This window comes from Toxorhynchites rutilus, chromosome 2 (genome assembly GCF_029784135.1).
Source record: "Toxorhynchites rutilus septentrionalis strain SRP chromosome 2, ASM2978413v1, whole genome shotgun sequence".
Taxonomy (NCBI): domain Eukaryota; kingdom Metazoa; phylum Arthropoda; class Insecta; order Diptera; family Culicidae; genus Toxorhynchites; species Toxorhynchites rutilus.
This window is the reverse complement of record NC_073745.1, coordinates 113,773,958-113,799,366: the sequence shown is the minus strand read 5'-3', so window position 1 is coordinate 113,799,366 and position 25,409 is coordinate 113,773,958. Positions and strand designations below refer to the sequence as shown.

The 25,409-nt window shown below is 40.8% G+C and overlaps 1 protein-coding gene across 6 annotated transcripts; it reads left to right on the top strand.

Annotated features, from left to right (window-relative positions):
• The first annotated feature begins 2,536 nt into the window (after window positions 1–2,536).
• Window positions 2,537–25,111, top strand: LOC129765373 (uncharacterized). 6 transcript variants are annotated; one of them, XM_055765630.1, is made up of 10 exons: window positions 2,537–2,672; window positions 12,050–12,208; window positions 12,331–12,701; window positions 21,409–21,823; window positions 21,951–22,127; window positions 22,500–22,676; window positions 22,900–23,022; window positions 23,092–23,571; window positions 23,628–23,761; window positions 23,824–25,111. In XM_055765630.1, exons 2-10 carry the CDS (start codon window positions 12,136–12,138, stop codon window positions 24,868–24,870), a joined length of 2,997 nt encoding a protein of 998 aa, XP_055621605.1. In that variant the 5' UTR covers window positions 2,537–2,672; window positions 12,050–12,135; the 3' UTR covers window positions 24,871–25,111. The 6 variants fall into 6 exon arrangements, with proteins under 6 accessions (XP_055621605.1, XP_055621600.1, XP_055621606.1 ...); XM_055765625.1 differs by having other exon boundaries at window positions 22,852–23,022; XM_055765627.1 differs by lacking the exon at window positions 2,537–2,672 and adding an exon at window positions 2,686–2,916 and having other exon boundaries at window positions 22,852–23,022.
• Window positions 25,112–25,409: the final 298 nt, after the last annotated feature.

Below are 25,409 nucleotides of genomic sequence, written 5' to 3'. Positions count from 1 at the left end.
GACAGCATTCGGTCGATTGGTTCGTGATCAATCGTGAAAACTGGGTGGAGACGCTCCTTGAAAATAGCTGTTGCATTCTTTGTCGAATTCCCATGATAAATGTGGCAAATTATAGCCGCCAAAAATAATGACAGTTAGTTGATGACGATCGGTCGCCCTTTTCTTGTAAGGCAGTAGCGTGTGAGAGATTTTTTTTTAATCCAAAATATATATTTTTATTAAGGCTCATATGGCGTCAGCCTAACGGGGCCGGGAGTTCAATATTTTGACAATGTTTGCTTACAACTATGTTAGTAATATGTAACCGATTACTCGCGGTTGGCTCGAGGTTATTATTACAAATGTTCTCATAATTGGGATGTTGCAGTCTTCAGTGCTTTGCACGTGTGCCCGACATGGGATGAAATAGGGACACAACGAAGGAAACATCATTAAACGTTGACATCGGCGTTTCTGAGGAACAGGTATAGATGGAGCAGAAGATCAGGATCACGGCTACCTAAGATATCCCGGACGGAGATATCCGATTGTCTGCCTTGTGCCCTCAATGCTCTGGAGAGCTGAGAGCGGGCAGCATGGAACCGGATAAGCGACCAGACAACATGCTCGATGTCGCGGTAGCCATCGCCACAATCACAAAGATTGTTTGCTGCGAGCCCAATGCGATAAAGATGCGCGTTTAGGTTGTAGTGATTGGACATAAGCCGAGATATCACGCGAATGAAATTACGACCTACATTCAATACCTTGAACCATGCACTCGTCGAGACCTTAGGGATAATCGTGTGTAACCAACGACCGAACTCATCTTCACTCCACATGCGCTGCCAACTTACGAGCGTGTGCTGACGAGGAATGTGGAAAAATTCATTATAAGCAATTTGCCTTTTCTCCATTGAGCTGAGACTGTCTGAAAAAATAAAATAATGGTCGATGGGCAATGTTTCAATGATGCCTAGTGCGTAGTATATCGCACCCAGTTCAGCGACATACACGGTGAGAGAGATGTACATTGGGATATGAGTTGTAAATTCCGCACAAATTTCAACTTGTTTGAGATGAGTACAATCTGTCCACGAAATCTGTCCAAGTCTTTCGTTTAGAGAGCCAAAGACCCGGGGGGACTGTATACGTGCAGAAGACCAGGGAAAGTCACGGGCCCGGAAACTGTTCACCCAGATGCTGACGAAGCCTCATTGTCTCATCATAGATGATGCGACTTACGCCAAGGCGGACTTCCAGGCAGCTTCCGGGGTTACTTTTCTTCACCGTCCAGCACAAGTTTGATGTTCCGGAGGAAATAAGAAAGCAGAAACTTTCAAAGCTGGTCAAGAAATACATGATATGGCAAGCGATCTTCTCACGTGGCAAACGGAGTGTGCCGTTCGTAATTACCGGGTATGTAAATGAGCAGATCTACCTCAAGGAGTGTCTAAAGAAGCGTCTGCTTCCTCTGTTGAAGCAACACGAGGGCCCTACGATCTTCTGGCCAAATCTAGCTTCGTACCACTATTCAAGGAATGTCCTAGAGTGGTACGAAGGCAACGAGGTCACTTTCGTACCCAAGGACATGAACCATGAGTTATCGTAGACTTAATGTTGCCTAGGAAAGTATAATAGAATAATAGAAATAAATTGTCCATCTCAATAAATAAGTTCAAGTGGTCAGAATCAATCCAGAATAAAATAGTTCAAAATTAGTTTGCATCGCAGTGAACTTTTTAGGAAAACCATGAATAAGCCATATCAGTCGTAAGCATCCCATGAAATTGCAATAAATAATTAAGATATTTGACCGCGCAACTCACAATTGTGACTTCACAGTGAAAAAAAACATGCGCAATCCCGAAGAGTTCTCATTGCGGCACTTTTCGTGAGTACCTTTCATCCACATTTGAGTATCGAAACTGACCCTGAGAATTCAGTGACTAGAATGGGCACCTGTCTTCAGATGTTTAATCCGGTTCATACGGGATAACCTAACACAGGAAAGTATGCTCACAAAAACACGATAACAGTGAATCGTTGTTGTAGAGCACGATCGCTATCACATCCCCACACCACCGGGGTGAACGTTATTGAAATCGCCAGCCGCTGATTGGCGCTCTGATTGAAACTAATGAATCCTTTGGATTACTGTCTACATAAATCGCCGGCTCGTGTCAGCTTCAGTGGAGTGATTTGCATTTACTTACAACAATTGACGGGTGCACGATTCTGATGCTGCATAGGTACTTATCATTTGCGACAATTGTTTATTTCGATATGATGGGAACGCATAGTAAATCATGAATTATTATGGCGATGCCTTAACGGTTTGGACACTTCTAGACTGTCTGCAGTCAAACTTTTTCTCGACAAACAATAAAAAATATTGAACTATTCATTCAAAAACATGAATTCGGTGAAAAATTCGAACACTTTTGGGCACTTCTCAGTCATGTATTCGTACCGTGATCACTTCATAGAGAGAAGAAGTAAAAATGAATGAAAAATAGTGAAACTATAGCAAAACAAATTCCTCAGTTTCCTATTCAAAACCGGAAACGCATGCGCGCATGAATTGAGATCCCATCTCGAGCACCTTCGAGTGTGGGAGCAGTCGGTGCAGTCGACGAGAATGTCCACTCTGTTCACAGACAGTTGAGTGAGATTTCCCGACGCGTTCGGAAGTAAGTGCTCGCTTGGTTGGATTCGATCGAAAATAATCCACGAGGATAACCACTAGTGAAGGGTTGAGCGGGAAAGAATGAACGAGATAAAAATATATAATTGTGATGAAAGAATGTAAACCGAGTGATGCGTGGAAGTTTCTGACGTTAATCCACAGGGAGCAATTCGGAGAAGATTTGAGCTCCAGCGATCGAATGCAGAAAAATACGATCAAGTGACAGATCTTCGAAAAACAGAAATTACGTAAATGCGCGGAATGTGTGCTTCATGAACCAACAAGAAGGCTTGACTTGGTCGGACGAAACTGAAAAAATCTGCTTACTTCCTTAATTATCAACCTGCCGCAGTGTGTGAAAAAAATCTTACAGAAAGATACATCAGAAAAATAGCAGCAATACTGCTGCTCCGACTCTCGGCGGATGTGATAAAATTAAAGGAAAAAATAAACCTACCTCCATCTTTCACGAGTGAACGAAATTCTGAATCGGTGACATCGGTCCGCCGCTTGGCCCCAAGAAAACTGCTCTGCATTAAGTTACGTCGGGTGTTCGGTGGCAATTTTCCCTCCGGAAGATGGTGCTGTTGGGTGTTTGAGGAAACACGCGAAAACCGGCTCACTGCCGTCAAACCACATTGAAGCGAAACTAGTTGAATATGTGTTCGAAATAAGAATTATTTGCGAGCGCGTTTGTGCTTTGTAGCCACACTTGAATGGATTTGAATATCACTTGTTATAACGACATAACAAGCGGGAGTTTTCGTTGATGTGTTTTTGTTTTCAAACAAGTAAAACCTTCTGCAGAATGTGATGCACATAAACGGAACGCGTGAAATGGTAGTGGAAATAGCAACATTTCAAATAAATGATTTTATTAATACCAAAAGCTTGAAAATACAAATATTATGACGCAAGACATGACTGCCAAACAAAATAAAATAATTCCGTCCACCCACTCCAAAACACTTACATATTAGTTCATTGATGCACAAAATACTGACCGATTGCCAAACCTTGTCGATTTTTTTTTTGTGTGAAGCATGCAATGCTGAATTTGGACGATCTCAGCAATTTACAAAATAAATGTGCGTACTCATTTGACCATCGATGGAAATCCTTGATTTATTTTTGGCAAAATTATGCATAACACTCCAAAATGTTTCCGTACTTCATGAGCCAAATAATGCCTCTCCTGGAGGTATGTCATTTTAAAAAATCTCCTGTGTCATGGTTCCAACAGTTACGAAAGCGTCACTTCCCAGTTCGCAGTTACAGATTGCATGCTGAATAGGAGACATCTTCGGGATGTTCGACCTTTTTGTTATTTTCTAGTCTAAACATTTGTCCCGAGCTTGCAGTAGAGGCGAATGAACTGTGAAGTGTCAAGCCTCTCAAAAACAAAGAATCAAATCGAATTGCAATACGCTTTACATCCATAACGACGCAATTGAATCGCCAAGAAATTCTTGTAAAGTTTCCTTAAGCGTGTTCAGATATTGCTTCGTGTTACGGTCCGACACGAAGCAACATCTTGTGTCTTGTGATTTCTCGAACCAGCTCTCTTCTTTGCTTCTGGGACATATGATGAAGAAATCCTGACATTTGCACCGCATCTCTCGTGGACAACTCCGGGTTCCGTTTTAAAAAAGTCACCACATTAGAATGAATGTTAAGAATAGGATGCTTTTCTAATACTATCGACTTCCTTATAATGGTCAGGCGGTAATTCAATGAAATTTTGAATTTTCACTTATAAAACAACACATAGTTGTATTTTTCGTGTGTCCATTTTTTTCGTATTCAACATTTGCATCTCACAAAAATAGCAGAGCAGTTCTGACATGTGTGCAAAATACTGGGTACAAAAATAATTTTAAAAAAGTTTATAGAAGTGAGTTGAATTCAATTCTATTCCAAAACAAAGAACACGAGATTGATTAGCGAGAGAGTGAAACACGGGATAGAAGATTGATTGGGTTCACCGGTGGCCTATCTACTACCGTGTTGTAGTGATTTCCAATTACAAACATTCACCCTTATTCCGGAACACGATTGGTTTTGAAATTAGCACGATGTTGCATTCTGTAACCCGAACAGGATCGACATGTAAAATCCATCCGAGATTCAAACATTCTATAATCAATTCGAGATATAAACCCAATCGACATATGTAAAAGTGGCTCCATTGCCTTGAGGCGACACAAAATTGTTTGTGATAGGGATGTTATATTATTGATAAAGTTTTGGCGAAAACCAAAGTAAAGTTATAAAAGAAATAGTTAGGTGAGGGCGAGAAATACTCGTTCAAAGTATTTGAATAACACCAAGTAATAATTTTTATTCATATTTCATTGATATATTTTCTTTTAAACTGCATTCGGGCACGTTAATGTCATAGGAAGTAAATAGCTTCACGAATACGGATGATTTTTTTTGACGTTTGTTTGGGTCATGGGAATTCTGCAACTTTTGCTTATGTCGAATGGGTTTGAATCTCGGACGGATTTAAGAATGCGGAAGTCGATCTCGTTCGGGTTGCAGAATGAAAAGTCGATCTCGATCCGATTGCGAAATTTCCGAACCCGTTCGGGTTCCGGAATAGTAATTAACTTGAAATCGAATATTAAAACAAAAACGAAGATTTTATTGGTGGGACAAAAAAGGTTCTCTCAATTAAGTGCGATACACATACAACGTCATCTTCACCGTCCCGTCAACTGTTCACCCTTATTCTGGTTCACGATCGGGTTTGAAATTAGTACAATGTTGCATTCTGTAACCCGAACGAGATCGACTTGTGCATTCTAAAATTCATCCAAGATTCATACCCAATCGACATATGCAAAAGTGGCAACATTGTCTTGACGCGAAACAAACGTCAAAACAGGTCAAAATAATTCGTTCGTATTCGTGAAGCGATTTACTTACTATCATATAAAGATGCCCGAATGCTGTTTTAAATTGTTGAAATATAAATGAAAAGTATCGCTTAGTACATGCAGTTCCGATCAGATTCTGTTTTAATGGTATTCATCTTGAAAGTAAAAAATGAACATTTGTATTTCTTGACAACTTTTTGTTGGCGTTTAGTGCGTGTATTTTTACTTAAAAATTATTTCTGTTCGCTCAGTACTTTTGTGGTTTGACTATGCGCTGCTGTGCAATACATTTCTGTATTTCTTCGATACATTCGTCACTGTTTGCACTCCTCTTGGTTCCAGAGTACGCAAGTCCAGCCAATGCTAGGAAAATTATAAGAAATAGTTAAGTTAGGGTGAGAAATACGTGTTCAAAGTATTCAAATGTATTCAAAGTTTTCAATTTAATTGAACAGAATAAACCGAATTTATCCATCTCATGACCAGTATAAGCTGAGCTACTCCCATATGGGATTCTGAAGTTTAATTCTCTTATCCTGCCCATTCTCGTGTACTTTGATATACTTTTTCCTTATTTGATATATTTTTTTCCTTATTTGAAATATTCTTTCATTCAAAGTATGTCTTTTTTGAATTTTTCTCACGGGGATTCGACAGTAAGTCGGGTCTCCTACATGGGACTCCCCCAGGGCTCATGTTTAAGCCCCCTTTTGTACAACTTCTATGTAAGCGACATCGACAATTGCCTTACACAAAATTGCAGCCTGAGACAAGCAGATGATGGAGTGGTGTCTGTCGTAGGATCAAACGAATCCGACCTGCAAGGACCCTTACAAGATACTTTGAACAATTTTTCAACCTGGGCCATTGGGCTAGGGATCGAATTCTCCACGGAGAAAACAGAGATGGTGGTTTTTTCTAGGAAGCATAGACCAGCAAAACCAAAGCTTCAACTTTTGGGTAAACCGATCATTCATGCTATGTCATTCAAATATCTTGGGGTCTGGTTCGACTCCAAATGTACTTGGGGGGCCCATATTAGGTATCTGAGTAAAAAATGTCAACAAAGAATAAACTTTCTCCGTACAATTACCGGCACCTGGTGGGGAGCCCATCCCGAAGATCTTATAATGTTGTATCGAGCAACTATTCTCTCAGTGATGGAGTATGGCAGTTTCTGTTTTCAATCAGCTGCCAAAACACACCTCATTAAACTCGAGCGAATTCAGTATCTTTGTCTCCGTATTGCGTTGGGATGTATGCCCTCAACGCATACCATGAGTCTCGAGGTTTTGGCAGGCGTACTCCCACTAAAAGATCGCTTCAATTTATTATCTCTTCGGTTCCTCATCCGGTGTAAGGTTATGAACCAATTGGTGATCGGAAATTTTGAGCAGCTGATCGAGCTAAATTTTCATTCTGGATTCATGAGCTCATATCATGAATTCGTCTCCATGCAGGTTGATCCTTCTTCGTATATTCCCAACCGTGTTTGTTTTCCTGACTACATCAATTCCTCTGTACATTTTGATCTGTTCATGAAGGAGAAAATCCATGGAATTCCAGATTATCATCGATCGGGGATCGTTCCTACGATTTTCGAAGCAAAGTATGGGCGTGTCAATTGTGATAATATGTACTTTACTGATGAGTCCTCTATGAATGAGTCCACAGGATTTGGAGTGTTCAATAAATTTTTTAGCACCTCACACAGTCTTCAGTATCCTTGCTCAGTGTATATTGCTGAATTGGCAGCAATAAACTGGGCGCTGGACAGCGTTGCCTCACGACCTGTTGAACACTATTACATTGTAACGGATAGTCTGAGCTCTGTCGAAGCTATCCGTTCAGTGAGGCCGGAAAAGCACTCGCCGTACTTCCTTGAGAGAATACGAGAAATTTTGAGTGCTTTATCCAGACGCTGTTATGTCATTACCTTTGTCTGGGTCCCTTCACATTGCTCAATTCCGGGTAATGAGAGGGCTGACTCATTAGCAAAGGTAGGTGCAATTGAAGGCGAAATTTATCAGCGTCAAATCGCCTTCAATGAATTTTATTCTTTAGTTCGTAAAAATACCATCGTTAACTGGCAACGCAAATGGAACAAAGATGAATTTGGCCGGTGGCTCCACACAATTATCCCTAAGGTTAGCCTCAATCCGTGGTTCAAAAGTCTGGACTTGAGTCGGGACTTTATTCGCACCTTCTCCCGACTCATGTCCAATCACTGTTCGTTAGACGCGTTGCTTTTTCGTTTTAATCTTGCCGACAGCAATCTCTGCGGTTGTGGCCATGGTTACCACGACATCGAACACGTTGTTTGGTCGTGCGAGTTGTATCTTGTCGCCAGATCGAATTTAGAAAACTCCCTTCGGGCTGGAGGAAAGCAGTCCAATGTGCCGGTGAGAGATGTGTTGGCTCGGTTAGACCTTGATTACATGTCCCAAATATATGTTTTCCTTAAAGCTATCGATCTTCGAGTGTGATTGTTCATATATCCTTTTCCCCTCCTTTTCGTCCTTCGCGAGCTATCGGTTCCCTTCCTACTAACATTAGAATAAGTTAAATTGTAAATACATATTAAATGTAAGGATAGTTTTTAGAATTGAGTGTGAAGTGTCAGTGTGAATGAGAATGTGGATGTGAATGTGAGTGCGAGTGTAAACACACATCCCATTCTTTTCCTAATGAAAATGTGTCACCCTTCTAAACTCGAGTCGACCGCGAGTAATCGGTTTCCTATCTCATTAACCATAGAATTAAGGAAACAACATGTTGATATATGCTAGTTGAAATATAGTTAAGAGTTTGGCTCCATTAAACTTATGTAACTGAGCCTGTAAAAATAATCGGATTAATAAAAAAAAAAGGAATGTCTTCAAAACAATATCGTTGAAAATATCTATTACGTAAAAACAAAAGATCAATGGCCTTATTCGATGTAACTTTCGTCCTGATTCGGGTCTTGTCCACTAATTGCAAATGTTTGAATAACAAAAACCAGCTCTGCAATGTTGGAAAAACATTACAATTATTATTTTACATTCAAAATATCAACAAATCAATATTATACATAATGAATCATAATGATCGTTTTGGGCCAGTGGCCTCCATTGCCATTTTATGGGGTTGCAACTCTCTGTTAGTCTAATCCTTCAAGTAGAAACAAAAAAAATCTATTCATTTAGGACAATCGAAATTAGACCTTTCGCCATGTTTTAATCGGTTTACGGGAGCTACATTTGAGGTCCTCAATTAAATCACATAGCGCATTTATCGAATCCATATAAAAAAAATTACGTCCTCTGAATACGTCAGGATTTCGTTCTAAAAATGCCACCAAGCGGGTAAATTGCAGTTTGTTTATCTTTTCTTTCTTAAAAAGCAAAACAAGATTCAAAATGTTAGCAAAAAAGCTAAACAAATCCGAAATTAAACTTACTCCATTCCGCGTGACTAGCTTTCACAATCTAAAACACAAGTGACAAATATACTTGGGGGTCTTCGTAGCCACTTGGTTACGCGTTCGCTTACCAAGCGATCGATCGTGAGTTCAAATTCAGGGCCCTCAATTGACCATCTTTGTGTTGTTATAGAATAACTACGTCCACGCAACCATCATCAGCGATGGAAATCGATCCACGGTCGAAATAAGATCGATTCATCCATACAACTGCTCTCTGCAAGATACATCGGGCTGCTGTTCTATAAATAACTCAACAATGATCAATATCAACTGTCTCCGCTGTCCGGTCTGCTGAACAATGGATGAACAGAAAGAATTCTCTTACGCCTAAATGGCTACTACTAACTACTGTGTAATTTACAATTTATAGAAACATAAACATATGTACATGTACACGATTAAAACCCGGGTCTGTTACAGCTAAAAAATGCTGATGAGCCTAATAAATAAATAAATGAGATAAAAAAAAATATATATACTTGTTTTTCCCCGTGACGTGACAGTATCGTGATATTCATAATAACACCGAGTTCATCAAAGTTGTCACGACAGACGAACTCTTCCGCATTCTACACACACGGTGGCAGCCGTAATAACGTTGCATACAATTCACTTGTTTTCACCATGAAGTGACGTTCGTGATCAGGCCCTTCATGAGATTTGCTTTCCAACCATTTTCCAAAAGCTTATTCAGAATCAAAAACACGTCACTACGCACGAAAAGTTGACCAAACAGCTACGAAAATTATGTTTGTGTCATATGTAAACAACCAGCTGTCAATATCGAGGGGTGCATCGATGCACAAAACACGGTAAAACAAATTTACGCAAGTGGATTTGTTCATGTCATACCCTGAAAGTACTCAACTTCTGCTTGACCGATTTCATCACATTTGCAATACGTGCGGTCCTGGGTCGTCCCTCTACCCGGTTTCCGTGAACATGGCCCAACATTGAGAGAATGTTTCACGCGGTAAACAGTAGTCAGATGGCATCCTACAATCGCCGTAATTTACTTTGGAGTTTTCTTCGCGATGCATAAACCAAATTTTCGCCATTTCATGGGACATACTGAATAACGTAATAGCGCATCAAAAATGTTGAAACTTGAAGGAAAGTGATCGTTTCAAAGCCGGAAAAGTGACAATTTCGTAATCCACAAATACGAGTGTATTGGTATTTCGAAAATATTCTGACACATCAGACAATTAGTTCGCGGGAAGAATTTCCAATTGTGTCAATATTGACAGATCCATTTGGTCCGCGGAAAACACGAATACGAATCAGAATTTCATGACCATCTCACGTTTAGTTCACAGTGATTTGATAGAACAAAAAAAACATATGACACCTAACTAAAATCTGAATCCAACAATGAACAAAAATTTGTTTACCGGCGCATACCTCGTAGAACGACCTCAAAAACGGGTTAATAACTTACTCCCCAGAAAAAGGCATTCTTTACTAGGTTCAAGGTGTTGGATTCTAGCCGGTAGAGATTGTATCTCACAATGAGTTTTTAGTTCCAAAGTACCATCCTAACAAATCAGATCACCTCACGTCGGTATAGTCATGATTCGTAAATCATGATCCATAACAATATGTGAATGTAGTTTCTCTGTTTCAGATCTTCATTCTTGTAGACAGTGACGTAAAATGGTGTCTGGTTAGAAGCAGTTGAAACAACATCGACTAAAGCAATGTGTTGCGAGAACACCAATTTGCGTTGTATGGTAGTTGGAAAGTTATTTTCAGTACTGTTCAAATATTTATGCATTTACTCCGTCAGAAGATATAACCTTACCGTGATTCAACAGGTTGTTATTACTCGTTTTGAATCGTTCCAAGTGGTATTCGAAAAAATAAAAATCCATTGTAGTAGTAATCGCTTCTACTTCATGGAATCCGGTGGGTTTATTGAACTAATTTCAATGATCCGACATTCAAAATCATCATAACAATTTCCTCTCGCTGTTAAAACATCAAGTGCTTGCTAATGCACAAATATCATATTGAAAATCACAATAACTGATTCTTTTCCCGCCAGGCGTCTACACTGAACGTTTTAATACCCTGTATAAATGACGATGATTGCTAAATTGTCGGGGTATTGATAAATTTAGAACCCGAACCAGTGGCACACAAAATTTATTAAGCTACTGACAGTCGACTGATGTGGTGGGAGGTGCTGAGGCCGTGGCTTGACAAACTAATGAGCGCTGCGCTCTGTTCACGTACGGAAACGCTGTATTGGCCTCAAATGCTTATTGCCTTTATTATTTGGAACGAAGAAGTTGTCTGACTACACCACATACGAGAGAGTATCGAATGAGAAGATGAACATTATCATTCGCTTACGAATGATACGCGTGGGAAATAATAAGCGCCAGAAATAGACCCCTATATCACTGACTTAAATTGCGATAGAAAGCGACACTAGAAAACAATGAAATCAAAGCCAAGCTGAAGATGCCAGAAATAATTCTACCGTTCAGATGTCAAGTGCAAAAATATTATACCACATCTATGTATTCCCTCATTCTTCTCGATCGTAACACGCACTGTTCTTTGGGAAAAACGTAACGAAATGTGAGGAAAAACATGACACTCAATGTTCATCCGAGACAATCGGAAAGAAGGTGCTGATACGGGGGCAGACGAGCTGCCCCAGTGTAACCAGTCTATTTATAATGAGTTTTTCAGATGTTTACGTCTAACACGCCTTCCGCTGAATAGTTACTGCAGGTGGGTTGGTTGACGAATCTGTTGTGTCCTGTTTCTTTCGTGAAAAAAGTACACCATAACACGTTGAATCGATTAAGTAATACGACGAATCTTCGGGTTCATGCGGAGATGATAACCAAAAAAAAATGAATCCTCAAATCTCAACAGCATTCCGCGGAGCGGTGGAATCAAATCTGGAAAATTGGCACCGGACTCTCGATTACCTCACGCCTTCCGTTGAATGATCCGCGATCGCTCACGACTGATTGACGGTCGCAGTTGGCAAATTATATATTTTTCTTTGGACAGGAGTTCAACGGAGCGTACGATTGGCCCGGCGATCACGAACGTGAGGGCGGCATCCAACGCGGCTTGAAACTGCCAGGCTCCGGAAAATGGAGGGCAAAACACTTTTCGAGGACAAACACCGTCTCTCGCTGAAATGTGTTCTATTTCTTTTCTATGGAGGTGAGTCGGTTTGCACACTTGCAAATCCATTTCGTATGTCGATGCATTCTAAAATAAACACCATCGACCAGCATCTGAGCAGTACTTCAATCCGAGTCTTTCCTCTAAATTTTCTCTTCCAGGCTTGGGATGCATTTATCCATTCCTCCAGTCGAACATGGCTCACAAGGGGTTCGACTATAACGAGATCTACTCGATATCGGTGATCATTCCTATCGCGGCCCTGTTTGGTCCGCTGGTGTTTGCGCTGCTGGTGGACAAATGGGCAACCTCGAATGCTTTCGCGTATGGAAAACGCATTCGCATTCTGACCGCCGTCAGTTTGATTGCATCGATCGTTCTCTATGTTGTGCTGATGTTTGGTGTGAGTCGAACCCCACCGCCGGAAATTTGCACCCCACAAGCGAGCTTCATGTGCAACAAAAAGGGAGCATACATCCTGCAGGAAAAGTGCACCGAGGACGGCGTGTGTCACAATTGGGATTACAATAAGGTAAATATCCGGAAAACATTGTATTAACCCTTGTGAATACATCACTATAAATACAAAACTTGCCTATTCCTAATTGTGCCAATTAGGAAAAATAACATTTCGAGTGAAACAGAAATATTTATTTCATTGTTAGAACAATTTTTTGTCAATTAAACATAGGCATTAAGAAAGTAGTTCGTGTAGAGTAGTGCGGGGCAAAGGTGCGCTGTCAAAAAAGTCCTGCGGTATTTTTTTTAATTTTCATTTGTTCATAAAATTAGTTACAATCATCTGTTTTAAGTCAAATATGCGCCGTTTTGTTCGATGACTTGCTCCCAACGAGATGCCAACTTCCTTATTGGCAAAAAACTCGGATACCCAATTTTCACAGGCCTCTTTTGACTTCTGACTACCTAGCTCGTTCGCCATGGACAAAAACAGGTGGTAGTCACTTGGTGCAAGGTCCGGACTATACGTCGGATGCAAAAGAACCTCCCATCCGAGCTCCCGAAGCTTCTGGCGCGTCACCAAAGAAGTGTGTGGCCTGGCGTTGTCCTGATGGAAGACAATGCGGCCTCTGTTTATCAAAGATGGCCTCTTCTTCATGAGTGCTACCTTCAAGCGGTCCAGTTGTTGGCAGTACAGGTCCGGATTGAGCGTTTGGCCATAGGGAAGCAGCTCATAATAGATTATTCCTTGACAATCCCACCAAACACACAGCAGATCCTTCCTGGCCGTTAATGAGGGCTTGGCCACCGTCTGAGCCGCTTCAGCGGGCTTCGACCACGACCGTTTGCGCTTCACGTTGTCATAAGTGACCCACTTTTCATCGCCAGTCACCATCCGCTTCAGAAACGGGTCGATTTTGTTGCGATTCACATGCGTCGATACGGTCAAAGGTGTTTTTTTGCGTCAACGTGTGTGGCACCCATACATCGAGCTTCTTTGTGAATCCAAGCTTCTTCAAATGGTTAATAACGGTTTGATGACTTATCCCCAGCTCTTGGCCGATGCTACGGCTGCTACTATGCCGGTCTTTCTCGGCTAATTCAGCGATTTTGTCGCAATTTTCGACGACAGGCCTTCCGGAGCGTGGCGCATCTTCGACGACCTCTACACCAGAACGAAAACGTTGAAACCATCGTTGTGCGGTGGAAATGGAAACTTTATCGGGTCCATAAACTGTACAAATTTTATTGGCAGCTTGAGATGCATTTTTGCCTTTGTCATAGTAGTACTGTAAAATATGTCGGATTCTCGCTTTATTTTGCTCCATATTTGCGACACTATATCTCACGAACGACTTAACCAAACAAAACACTGTCAAGGACTATATTATAGCGCGACTATATTAATACCTTTCCAACAAGCTATAGTATGACTCGATACAATGAATACAACTAGAACTACGCGCTTACAACGACACCTCGCGGAAATACCGCAGGACTTTTTTGACAGCCTAATATATTACCTACGAAACGTAGTACAAGAATTTCTCGACTTTTGTTTGTAGTTAGACAAAAAACTATTTTAATACAAAATGACAAATGCGTACCTCTGCCCCATAGTGGGGGCAAAGGTGCGCACCCTACGGGGCAAAAGTGCGCACTTATTAAATTGTACTTCTGAGGTAACTTGTAGCAGAAATAAATGCTTTATCATTACCAGCGGAAGAAGCATCATTACCAGAGTGTGTAGGCACTATCCGGTGGGGAGGAGGGGGATGCTATATGATGTTTCATGGGTGGAGATGACTGGGTGTTATGGTCGAACTTATCACGTGGAAATTTTTGGGAGGGAGGAGACTGACAATATAAGATATCTGAAAATATCCAACATTTGAAACAGAATTCGTTTTTATTAACAAACTAGCTGACCCGGCGAACTTCGTCCCACCCACAATTGATATGTCATATCATTGCGAACACTCTAGTTCCCACAGAAATTATTTTTATGTACATAATCTATACTCGCGGTATATGATGTTTTTTGACATATAAACCTGATGCAGATACAAAGATACAAGATACAAACATTTAAGAAAGAACTAAACAATAGCTTCTGGCAGTAGAGTGGAAGTATTAGGGGAACCGCGGGTAATACGGGCAGTGGGGGTAATATGGACAGGTGGTTGATTTGTATAGTTACAATTTGAATTTCAGATTTCTGTTAATGAGAACACCTTCTACATCTTATTCTATAATATTTAAGCTACCCTATGGCAATGAATACTAATCAAAGTGGAGAAGGGAAACAAAAACCGAAAATCATATATGATTCCGCGTGTAGATGTAATTTAAGCTGCTTCGATATTAAGAATTTTAAGTAGTTTAATAACAAAATTCAATTCTCTGATGGTTATATTTCGGTTTGTGAGATAACAGAGAAGCGATCTTATGTATGTACGGAAAAGTAAATTTATTATTGAGTGGAAAATTTTAATTATTGAAATAATTGTACTGGTGGGGTAAAACGGACAGTTGCCAGTGGGAGCGAGATGGACTGTGAAAAGTCTGTTTAATCTATTCCTAAGGAATGCCCTGCGTCTATAAATGGAAATCAAATCGCCAAATGTGGACTGCTGACTGACTGTAACCAAAAGCAAAATAGTTGAGGGTGTTGCGTGTAAACATAAATCGCATGCAACGAGGCAAACAAGTGACATAAATGAAATTAATCTAGACAATCTGTTCAGTTCATTTTCTTATTGGAATAATAAAATCAGTCATTCGGTGTTAGTCATTCGTGTGAAACGGTCGTTTATCTTACAACAGGTTATGGGCCTGCACGAAATTTTCTTTTTTAAAAAGGCGAAAAATTAGGAAAAATGGACGGAAGCCGATTCAATTTACAAAAATTAAACAATGCGAACTACGCGAGCTGGCGTTTTAAGGTGGAACTCCTAATGGTTCGAGAAGATTTGTGGCGTTACGTTGAACCAGGTCAAAAACCAGAAGCGGAACACGCTGCAGTCTGGAACGCAGGAGACGCCAAGGCCAGGGCAACTATTCATACACACAAGTTTCCGATGAATCTTCTGTCAGTCCCGTCGTTAGCACAGAAACACACAACTGTTATTTTTGACATTAGCGGTTGCAGAGTGATGTGTGGTAAACAAACAGCTGCCATAGCAACGCTCAAACAAGGTCTGTACTACTTGAAGCAACCGAAAGAAGTCATCTTGTTGACGGATAGAAACCATAAAAAGGGCTGCAAACACGAGTGGCACAAGAAGTTAGGCCATCGTGATTTTAACGCGATATCCAGAATGGAGAGACAACCTAGTCAGCCGAATCAGCGAGTGCGGAGTGAACGAAACCTGCGAATGTTGCTGTAAGGGTAAAAGCTCACGTACGCTCTTTCTCAGGGAACACACGGATGTGTGTAGACCAGTAGAAGTACCTTCGGTGAGTGGGTTCAGATATTTCATGACCGTTATTGATGACAGTTCGAGATATTGCACACTGTACTTTCTGAGAGAGAAATCGGAGGTAGCGGAATAGTTAGAAGAATACGTCGAGGCGGTCAAAACAATTTGGCCGTAAACCAAAAATTGTGCGATCCGATCAAGGGAGAGAATACAGCAGCGAAAAATAAAGTTCGTTTTACCGTCGAGAAGGGATCAAGGCACAATACACGGCTGCGTATAGTCCACAGCAAAATGGAGTTGCGGAGCGCCGAAGCCGTTATCTGCTCGAAATGGGTAGATGCCTTCTGTTTGATTCCGGATTGGCCCAATGCTGTTGGGCGGAAGCATTGAATACGGCTGTATATTTGCAAAATATATCACCATCAAGATCCGTTACAGTCACGCCCTTCGAACTATGGCACGATCGAAAACCAGACGTTAGTCATCTTCAAGTTTTTAGTAACAGCGCCTGGGTACACATCCCGAAACAACAGAGGAAGAAGCTTTGCTGCGGGCAGCAAAGAGATTATTTTTTGTCGGATATTCCCTAGATCACAAAGCGTACCGATTTCTAGATAAAGCAACACGGAAAATCTACATCAGTCGGGACGCAACGTTTGTTGATGGCGAACGAGGAAAACCCATCGAAAATATTCAGGAGGAGAACAAAGTTGAATTCTTTACGAGATCGAAGTCGACCGCAGTCGATACATCCGATGAAAAAGACGATGATGGTGAAATAGTAGAAGATGACGACGGTTATGATGGTTATGATATTGCTGCTGAGAGCGATTCCGAAAACGACGGAAGCGGTGATAAAACTGCATATTTGTATGCCGAGTTGGACGAGGAAATATACATGCGACCACCACCTGGATTCAAAGCAGAAGCTAATAAAGTTTGTCGGTTGAAACGCAGCATTCATTTACGGGGCAAGAAATTGACATTCATCCCCTCTCTCCGAGGAAACTTTTGGAAAACTCTGAAGGAAATGGAAAAATTCGGAAAATCGAATTACACCGTGACAAGCGTTATTAGTCCATTTGATGTTGGCGCTAAAGAAATCGATCTTTGTTCGAAAGCGGAAATAGAAATTCAGGTAGAAAACGCAAACCAAAACTTCCAAAGAAATGGATTCATTACAGCAACCCAACGAAGATAAAGCTATGAAGAGTGCCCGATCATCGATTTGTCTCGTCGATTTGATGAATAATCATGCTGCGGAGGTTATGCTGTGTATTTGTGCAGAACAGGTCGATGTTATTTATTATGAGCAACAGAAATCGATGGAAATCATCACTGGGGAACTCTATCAGATCCAACTGTTGCGATTAAGTTGAGCACCGCTCAAAAACGGCCACAATATGAGCAAAAATACGAAAAAGTGAGTCTACATCATGACAACCCAAGCGCTCACATTGATATACCCGTTAATACGTTCGTTACTCCATCACCCAAATAAAGGTGACACTTTCCTCGTTCAAATTGAATAGGATTTTTTAAAAATTGAAGGAATAGGCACCTAAGTATAAAATATAGGATATATAGAATAATCATGAAATCAAAACCATGAAATATAATGTTTATACTATGCTTTTTATCAATTTATATTATTATTATCATTTTATTGTCGTCAATCAAAATTGTAGACCAATACATTCTTAATACTACTTAAAACTATTTACTTAAAACTAAAAAAAAACAAAAGAGAGCTGACTGGATAATTTATCCGTTTAATTCAAAAGACGATTTTAACAAGTTAAATAATCAACAAATTATTATTTATTCATTTATTTATTTATTTCGTCAAACCAGAGTAGACTAAATATGCTGACCAAATATTATAGTGAAATTTAACTATATCTTATTCTATTCAAATAGTCTTTGAGCATTGACCTTGACATGGTTACATCAATTATTTCACTGTGTTCGTTACAGAGGCTCATCATACGATTAATAGGACTATATTTGGCATAATTCGTTCTTCGGTAATCTATGTAGAAAATGTTAGGGTTTCTCAGGTGCCTAATCGGTGCGTAAAAATTTAGGTTTCCTAGTATTTCTTCTGAGTCCGCTCGTTGTGATATGATGTCAATAATAAATAGAATCATGGCAGAGTTCCGACGTTCTTTTAAGCTTTTCATATTGATTAGCATGTAACGTGCCTCATATGGAGTGAGATGGTATGAAGACCAGCTTAGTTTACAAATTGAAAACTGAATTTTTCCAAAAATAATGAAAATTGTTTTTTTTTTGGGGGGGGTCTTCGTAGCCACTTGGTTACGCGTTCGCTTACTAAGCGATCGATCGTGAGTTCAAACTCAGGGACCTCAATTGACTTGACCATCTTTATGTTGTTATAGAATAACTACGTCCACCCAACCATCATCATCAGCTATGGAGATCGATCCACGGTGGAACAAAGATCGATTTATCCATACAACTGCTCTGCTCTGCAAGAAACATCGGGCTGCTGTTCTATAAATAACCCAACAATGATCAATATCAACTGCCTTCGCTGTCCGGGCTGCTGAACAATGGAAGAACAGATAGAATACCCTTACGCCTAAATGGCTACTACATTGCAATTTACCATAATGTAATGGAACAGAAAACCTAACGCCTAAATGGCTACTACTACTACTGTGTAATTTTCAATTTTTAGAAACATAAACATATGTACATGTACACGATAAAAAAAACCCGGCTCTGTTACAGATAAAATGCTAATGAGCCTGATAAATAAAAAAATGGGATAAAAAAAATTGTTTTTGTACAGATTCAATTCTTTCTTCGTGTGAAGTTATGTAGGGGGACCATAAAATACTACAGTATTCGAGAATTGTTCTGACGTATGTAATATACAATGTTTTTATTGTGTACGGATTGTGGAAATGGTAACTGAAGCGTTTGATGAAGCTCAACATATTATTTGCTCTATGGATGATTGTATTATAATGATCAACGAAGGTTAGTTTTGAATCTAAGACCACGCCTAAGTCTCTTACTCGTTGACATCTACTGATGGGTTGATTTCCCAGCTTAACAGCTTAATTGTTCAATGGTGTTCTTCTTCTCGTAAAAGTCATCAAAGTGCATTTCCTAACATTGAGCTGTAATAAACTCTTAGTGCACCAATTATAAACTATGTTAACTTCATTTTGGAATGTTTGAGAGTCTTCTTCATTCTTTATTTCCATATACAGCTTCATATCATCTGCGTAGATAAGTGCCTTAACACTATTAAGAAAAACGCAAACGTCATTAACAAATAAAATGAACAAAAGTGGCCCCAAATAAGAACCTTGAGGAACTCCGGATGTAAAAATATTGGTTTTGAAATTTTCCCATTAAACCTTACTATTTGCGTGCGGTCAGTCAAATATGATTCTAGCTATTTCAATAGCTTGACTTCTATCCCTATTTTTTTAAGTTTAAGAAGCAGTAATGGTATATCAACACGATCGAAAGCCTTACTAAAGTCAGTGTATAGAGCTTCAACTTTATTACCATTATCCATTGCATTCAAAGTGAATGTGACAAATTCCAGCAAATTTGTTGTTGTTGATCCAGATGCCAGATTTTTTATGAAAAACCGGTGGAATTCCATCAGGACCTGACCCTTCGAGACATCAAGCTTATTTAATGCGTCAAAAATTTCAATGTAAGTTAGTTTTCTGACTCCAACATCACATGGAAATTCTGGAAGAAATGCAAAGATGTCACGATCTCGGTCCTCCTCAGCTGTTTCATCATAAACCTCTTGAAAAAATGCAAAGAGGTAGCAATTTTTTTCTGGATCATTCCCCACTGTATCGTCAAGGTGCATGCGTGATGGAAAACTCTGTATTTAAGTTGTAATCTTCAAAAGCGATTTTAACAGATGAGTTGAGCTGTTCGCAAATATTCAGATATTATTCGAGATTAGCGTCAGATTTGTATTTCTTATAAATTTTATGCGCCTTCTGTTTTTTATTTGTTAGATTCTTTATGTTTTGATTAAACCAAATCGGATACTTTGTGTTTATATTTCCCCTTTTTCTTCTAGTTGGTATCTCCTCCTCTATAATTTCATTGATCTACGAGTAAAAAGTCGTCAGTGCTACTTCAATGTTTTCCACACTTTTAAATATATCCTGCCAATTGAAATAGTTAAGCTTACACCTAATTGATTGGTAATTTGCTTTAGTGTAATCAGAGACTTCCTCGAATTCATAATCGAATGGTTTTTGGGCGTTATCTATAAATATAGAATATTCGATAGCTGTGTGGAAGGCTGCATTTTTCCAAAGTGGAGTTAATGATTTAGTCAAACAAAAATCTTCGGTCATATTTGTCAACAAGAAATCCAAGAAGCATTTCTGTCGATTATGAACATAGTTTATTTGATTCAACCCAAGACCGGATATTTTTCCAAAAATAAATTGCAGAGTCTTATTATTGTACTAAACACGGGTCGAGAGCTCCTTCAGTGCATCGGCCTTGATGCTGCGCTTGATCGAAGGATTAATCAACAGATCACGAACATTCGGATCTGAGCGCATATGACTCGGCAAACCCTTCAAATCCTTCTCGACAGCATCCAACACCTTGTTCTTGGAGGCAGCTGAATACAGAGCACAAGCGTAACGTCCTTCCAGACTGAAAACCTGAATCGGAGGCTTGACCAGCTGAGCTAGCTGAGTTGTCCCGACGGTGCCATTTTCTGTGCTAATTCTGGAGGATTTTTCTTTTGACTTCGGTTGCTCGGCTCGATATTTCGGATGTTTGTACTACTGCTTCTTACGAAACCCATATAAGTAAAAGTTGTCTACAAACAAAGTTCGACCTTCATTTAATAATTTATCCGCAAGTTAGACCCCACAAGAAACTCATTCGGGTCACGTTTGAAGACCTAATTGAAAACACTCAAATGGGGAGTCAAACCTCACTCGCCATATTTCCCAGATAATGCGCCGTCCGATTATTACTTGTTCCTTTCGATGACAAATGCAATTCCGCTTATATGAAGTAATAAAAAAGTGGCTGGATTCGTGAATTGCTTAAAAACACGAAGACGTTTATCGTAACGGTATTCAAACTCTGCCAGAAAGATAGAAAAAATGGAAATATTTTGAATGATTTATTTGGAATCATTTTTTCGATAGATTGTTCGTTATCCTTGTTTCTGGTATCTGTCATCTGTCAGGACACTAGTTTCAGAGACAAGGTATGATATGATCCACATCTTCAGATTACTAATCCAATCAAAATATAGGAAAAAATAGAACAAAAGAGTTTGATTTGAACACTTTTCTAATGTGTTTTGTTCGTTTCCAGAACGGACTGTTGAACCTGAAGGACTGCAGCTACAGCTGCCAGCGTGAGGTCCAGTTCGAGAGCAACTGCTACGAACGCCAGGATCATGCGGTACGCATGGCTGCTCTCCAAAACTCTGACGAGGATTCCGAAGATGCTGGAAGTGTAGGGGAGGAGAGTGAAAGTGTCCGCGCAGATGACGGCAGTGGAAGCAATGAAGCAGTGGACGTAGCGAAAAGCAATGATCTCGACGGAGACGGTATTCCCAACGATCAGGATCCTGACGACGACAATGATGGCATTCCGGACTCACAGGACGACGACGATGACAACGATGGTATACCGGATGCGCAGGATATGGACGATGATAACGATGGCATTCCAGACAGCGCGGATGTTGACTCAAAGATGACGGCTAACGATCTGGATGGTGACGGTATGTATGGTTTGCTCTCGCAGCGAATTTATCACTGTGAAATACTCAATTGGGAATGAGACTTGAATTGGAATTGGAAACGACACGTTGTAGAGTTCGGTTAGCAATCGGTTGAGCATTTTTCTAGGAATTCCGAATGACCAAGATGATGACGACGATAATGATGGCATTCCGGATGCGCAAGACGAGGATGACGACAATGACGGTGTACCAGACGCACAAGATGAAGATGACGACAATGATGGTATTCCCGATGCTGAGGATACCGACGCAAAGTCCAAGGGCAATGACTTAGATGGCGATGGTACGTAAAGCTAAGATAACCCTCTGCGAAGCTAGTTGTTTTCCATCATCTGTACATTAGAACTCTGTCATTTGTGAACTTTCTGCTCTCTACGCCCATGAACTACATCACTACAGCCACTATAGAATTCAACGCCATGCGATGAGTCCACCATCCACCCTAAACGAGCTGCGACTGATCATTTGTCACTATCCTCATAAAACAGCCAGCGAGTACTATCTCTCTAAACCTCAACGATGTCGAGAAAACACTAAACTTTGGCGGTATTCAAAATTATACAACTTTTAGACCTTTTTTTCCTCACCTCGAATCTGACAATGTTTGTTTCAACTGTATTGTATCTTAAAGAAGCTTCGTTTCGAAAATTCACAGGAATTCCAAATGATCAAGACGATGATGATGATAATGATGGCATACCTGACACTGAGGATCCTGATGATGATAATGATGGTGTACCGGATGCGCAGGATACCGATGACGACAACGATGGCATTCCGGACAGCAGGGACAAGGATTCTATCTCCAAGCACAACGATCTGGATGGTGATGGTATGCTTAGCTTGCTTCAATACATTTCCGATCATTCCATACGCACGCTGTTGCAACCTTTCGCGTGAAAAACGAAAAAAAAAATATTCACAAGCAAAATTAGTTGAATTAACTCTCAATTGGCTCACCCGAATTGGCGAATAATCCATTGTGCACAATCCTATTCTGCATGTAGGTATTCCTAATGAAGAGGATGACGATGATGACAATGACGGAATTCCAGATGCGGAGGATGATGACGATGATAACGATGGAATTCCGGATGCAGAGGACATTGACGATGACAATGATGGCATTCCAGATGACCAGGAGGACAAGCCTCGCTCCGACGATCTGGATGGAGATGGTTGGACAGGATTAGTTTAACTGTTGCATCATCCATACTTATTGGGCCCAATTTTCTGTTCTTATAAAGGTATTCCCAATGACCAAGATGATGATGATGATAACGACGGAATACCCGACTCGGAGGACACAGATGATGACAACGATGGCATTGCGGATGCCGAAGATGTAGACGATGACAATGACGGTATTCCGGACATATTGGATGCGGGCTCGCGCAATGCCAATGATTTGGATGGGGATGGCATTCCCAACGATCAGGATGACGACGACGATAATGATGGCATCCTCGATGATGACGACACGGACGATGATAATGATGGTATTCCGGATAGCATCGATGATGACGATGATAACGATGGCATCTCGGACGCAGCGGAGAATGTGGTGGCGGACTACGCGGCGCCACAGATTTGTCACGACTCAGATGAAGACGATGAAGATGAGGACGAGAAGTGCTATTCCTACAGCGGAGAGGTTATTGAGGTAAAGGCTTCGTTCGATGAGCATAACGAGCGAGATGAAGTCGAGGAATGCATGTATCCGCTAGGTAGGATATGAATTGTTGAAGTAGATTCTTTTTAACTGATAGTTATTATTTTCCAGATGGTTTCAAGTGTCAAATTGACAAAGCCTGGATCAAGGCTCAGGAATCTGGTTGCAAGCCGGTTATCGAATGTGCCATTGTCGAACAGTATGATGACAACACGAGTTTACTCTATGGAACAAGCTGTGACGGCGTGAGTACTCCATAAACATTACAATCTACAGAGGGTTGATATCTTCTAACCTCTACTTACAGGATGAGGACAACGATGGCGATGATGATCGTGGAGATTCTACCTTCTATTTCTATTTGTCGATCCGTTCCCTGTTGGACTTCTTCCTACTGGCTGCCCTGACCCTATTCAATACCATAGTGATCATAACAACCAGGGATCCGGCGTCGGGAGTCGGTGATTTCGGTCATCAGCTAGTTTGGGGAGCTATCGGCTGGATTGTCTTCTTCAACGATGACTCCGAGCAGCCGTACTTGTTGTTCATAATATTGAACACCATCGCCGCTGTTGTTCTTCTCAGCCCGCTGAAGATGGATCTCTCGCCACCCGAGGAGTGGTGGAAGTTTAAGACGAATCCTCAGAAATTCTTCTCGGTTCCAGCCTTCGTGAAGTACGCCAAAAAGTGTTGGCTGCCGTTCCTCATAACTTTCGCGCTTGGGTCTCTCTGGAGCATAATTGACTCAGTCGACGAGTCACACATGACGGATGTACCGAAGGTGGAGAAGGTCGATCATTTCGAGAAAGAAGGAGCAATGCGACCGGTGTGGAGAACGATTATGCTCGCTGGTGATTTGCTCGCTATTCCGGTGCTCATATTTTCGAAGCGAATCATCGAGGTTTTCGGTACCTGCAAGATTCTGGTAGCCGCCGCGTTGTCTCTGGTAGCGCGTTACGTGCTATTGGCTATCTTCGACTGGGAACTGTGGGACGTGATCGAGGACTGGCTGCTGCCCGCCACCCTTGGTCTGACCTGGGTAACCATCGTTCTGCTCTTCCGTGATATATTACCACGCAAAGCGACCGCGATTGCACAAGCTCTTCCAGTGATCGCGCACTTTGGCTTTGGACGGTTCTTCGGTGCTCTCATCGGCATCGAGAATGACTACGACCACCTGGAGAATGATTACGAAATCATTGCTGGAGTGCTGTTTGGAATCACCATCGCCGGCATCATACTGTACCGTTACAAAGAGATCGTTTTGTCCCACGTCGGTCAGTACATTCCGAGCCTGAAACCGTGCGAGAATGTAAAGGTCGCTGAAAATGGAAAAGGAGAAACTGATGTATAGATCTGGAAGGTAATTCAACGCATCTGTCAGATGGAAGCGTAATGAGTCACGCTGCGCTTCCCGGAGTAATTAACAGGAATCTAGATTTCAGAGATGGAATATCAATTCACTGGGGAGACAGAAGCAAAACGGTTGTGTTTGAGTTTTATTTTTAATTTTAGTTAAAACTATTAATTTTGATCAGTTCAAATCTGATTGCCATATAATAAAGACTTGTTGGTTGCCGTTGAATAGATACAGATTCATTTTGTGAATATTTTCATTTTTGATATTTGTTCTCTAAGAAGTTGTGTGTATACCTATTTGAAAGAAATCCCTGCTCATACGGACTAATATTATCTTTCGATCCTCTTCCGACGATTTCATCCTGCGCTACCACAAGACACTGCCATTACTCCATTTACTTCTCCTCAACGCTGAATGAATTGATGAATTCGCTTTATCCCCTGCAGGCAGTCTTCTTCTTCTTCTTTTTGGCTTTAAGAGGGTTTAAACTTTTCAGTTCATTCGCCTCTAGTGCAGGCAGTCTGCATCCATAA

Coding starts and splice junctions, on each gene's coding strand:
- LOC129765373 (XM_055765625.1), top strand. CDS start 12,136: ATGGAGGGCAAAACACTTTTCGAGGACAAACACCGTCTCTCGCTGAAA. Junction 12,209..12,330: donor TCTATTTCTTTTCTATGGAG/GTGAGTCGGTTT, acceptor TTTCTCTTCCAG/GCTTGGGATGCATTTATCCA. Junction 21,824..21,950: donor TAACGATCTGGATGGTGACG/GTATGTATGGTT, acceptor GCATTTTTCTAG/GAATTCCGAATGACCAAGAT.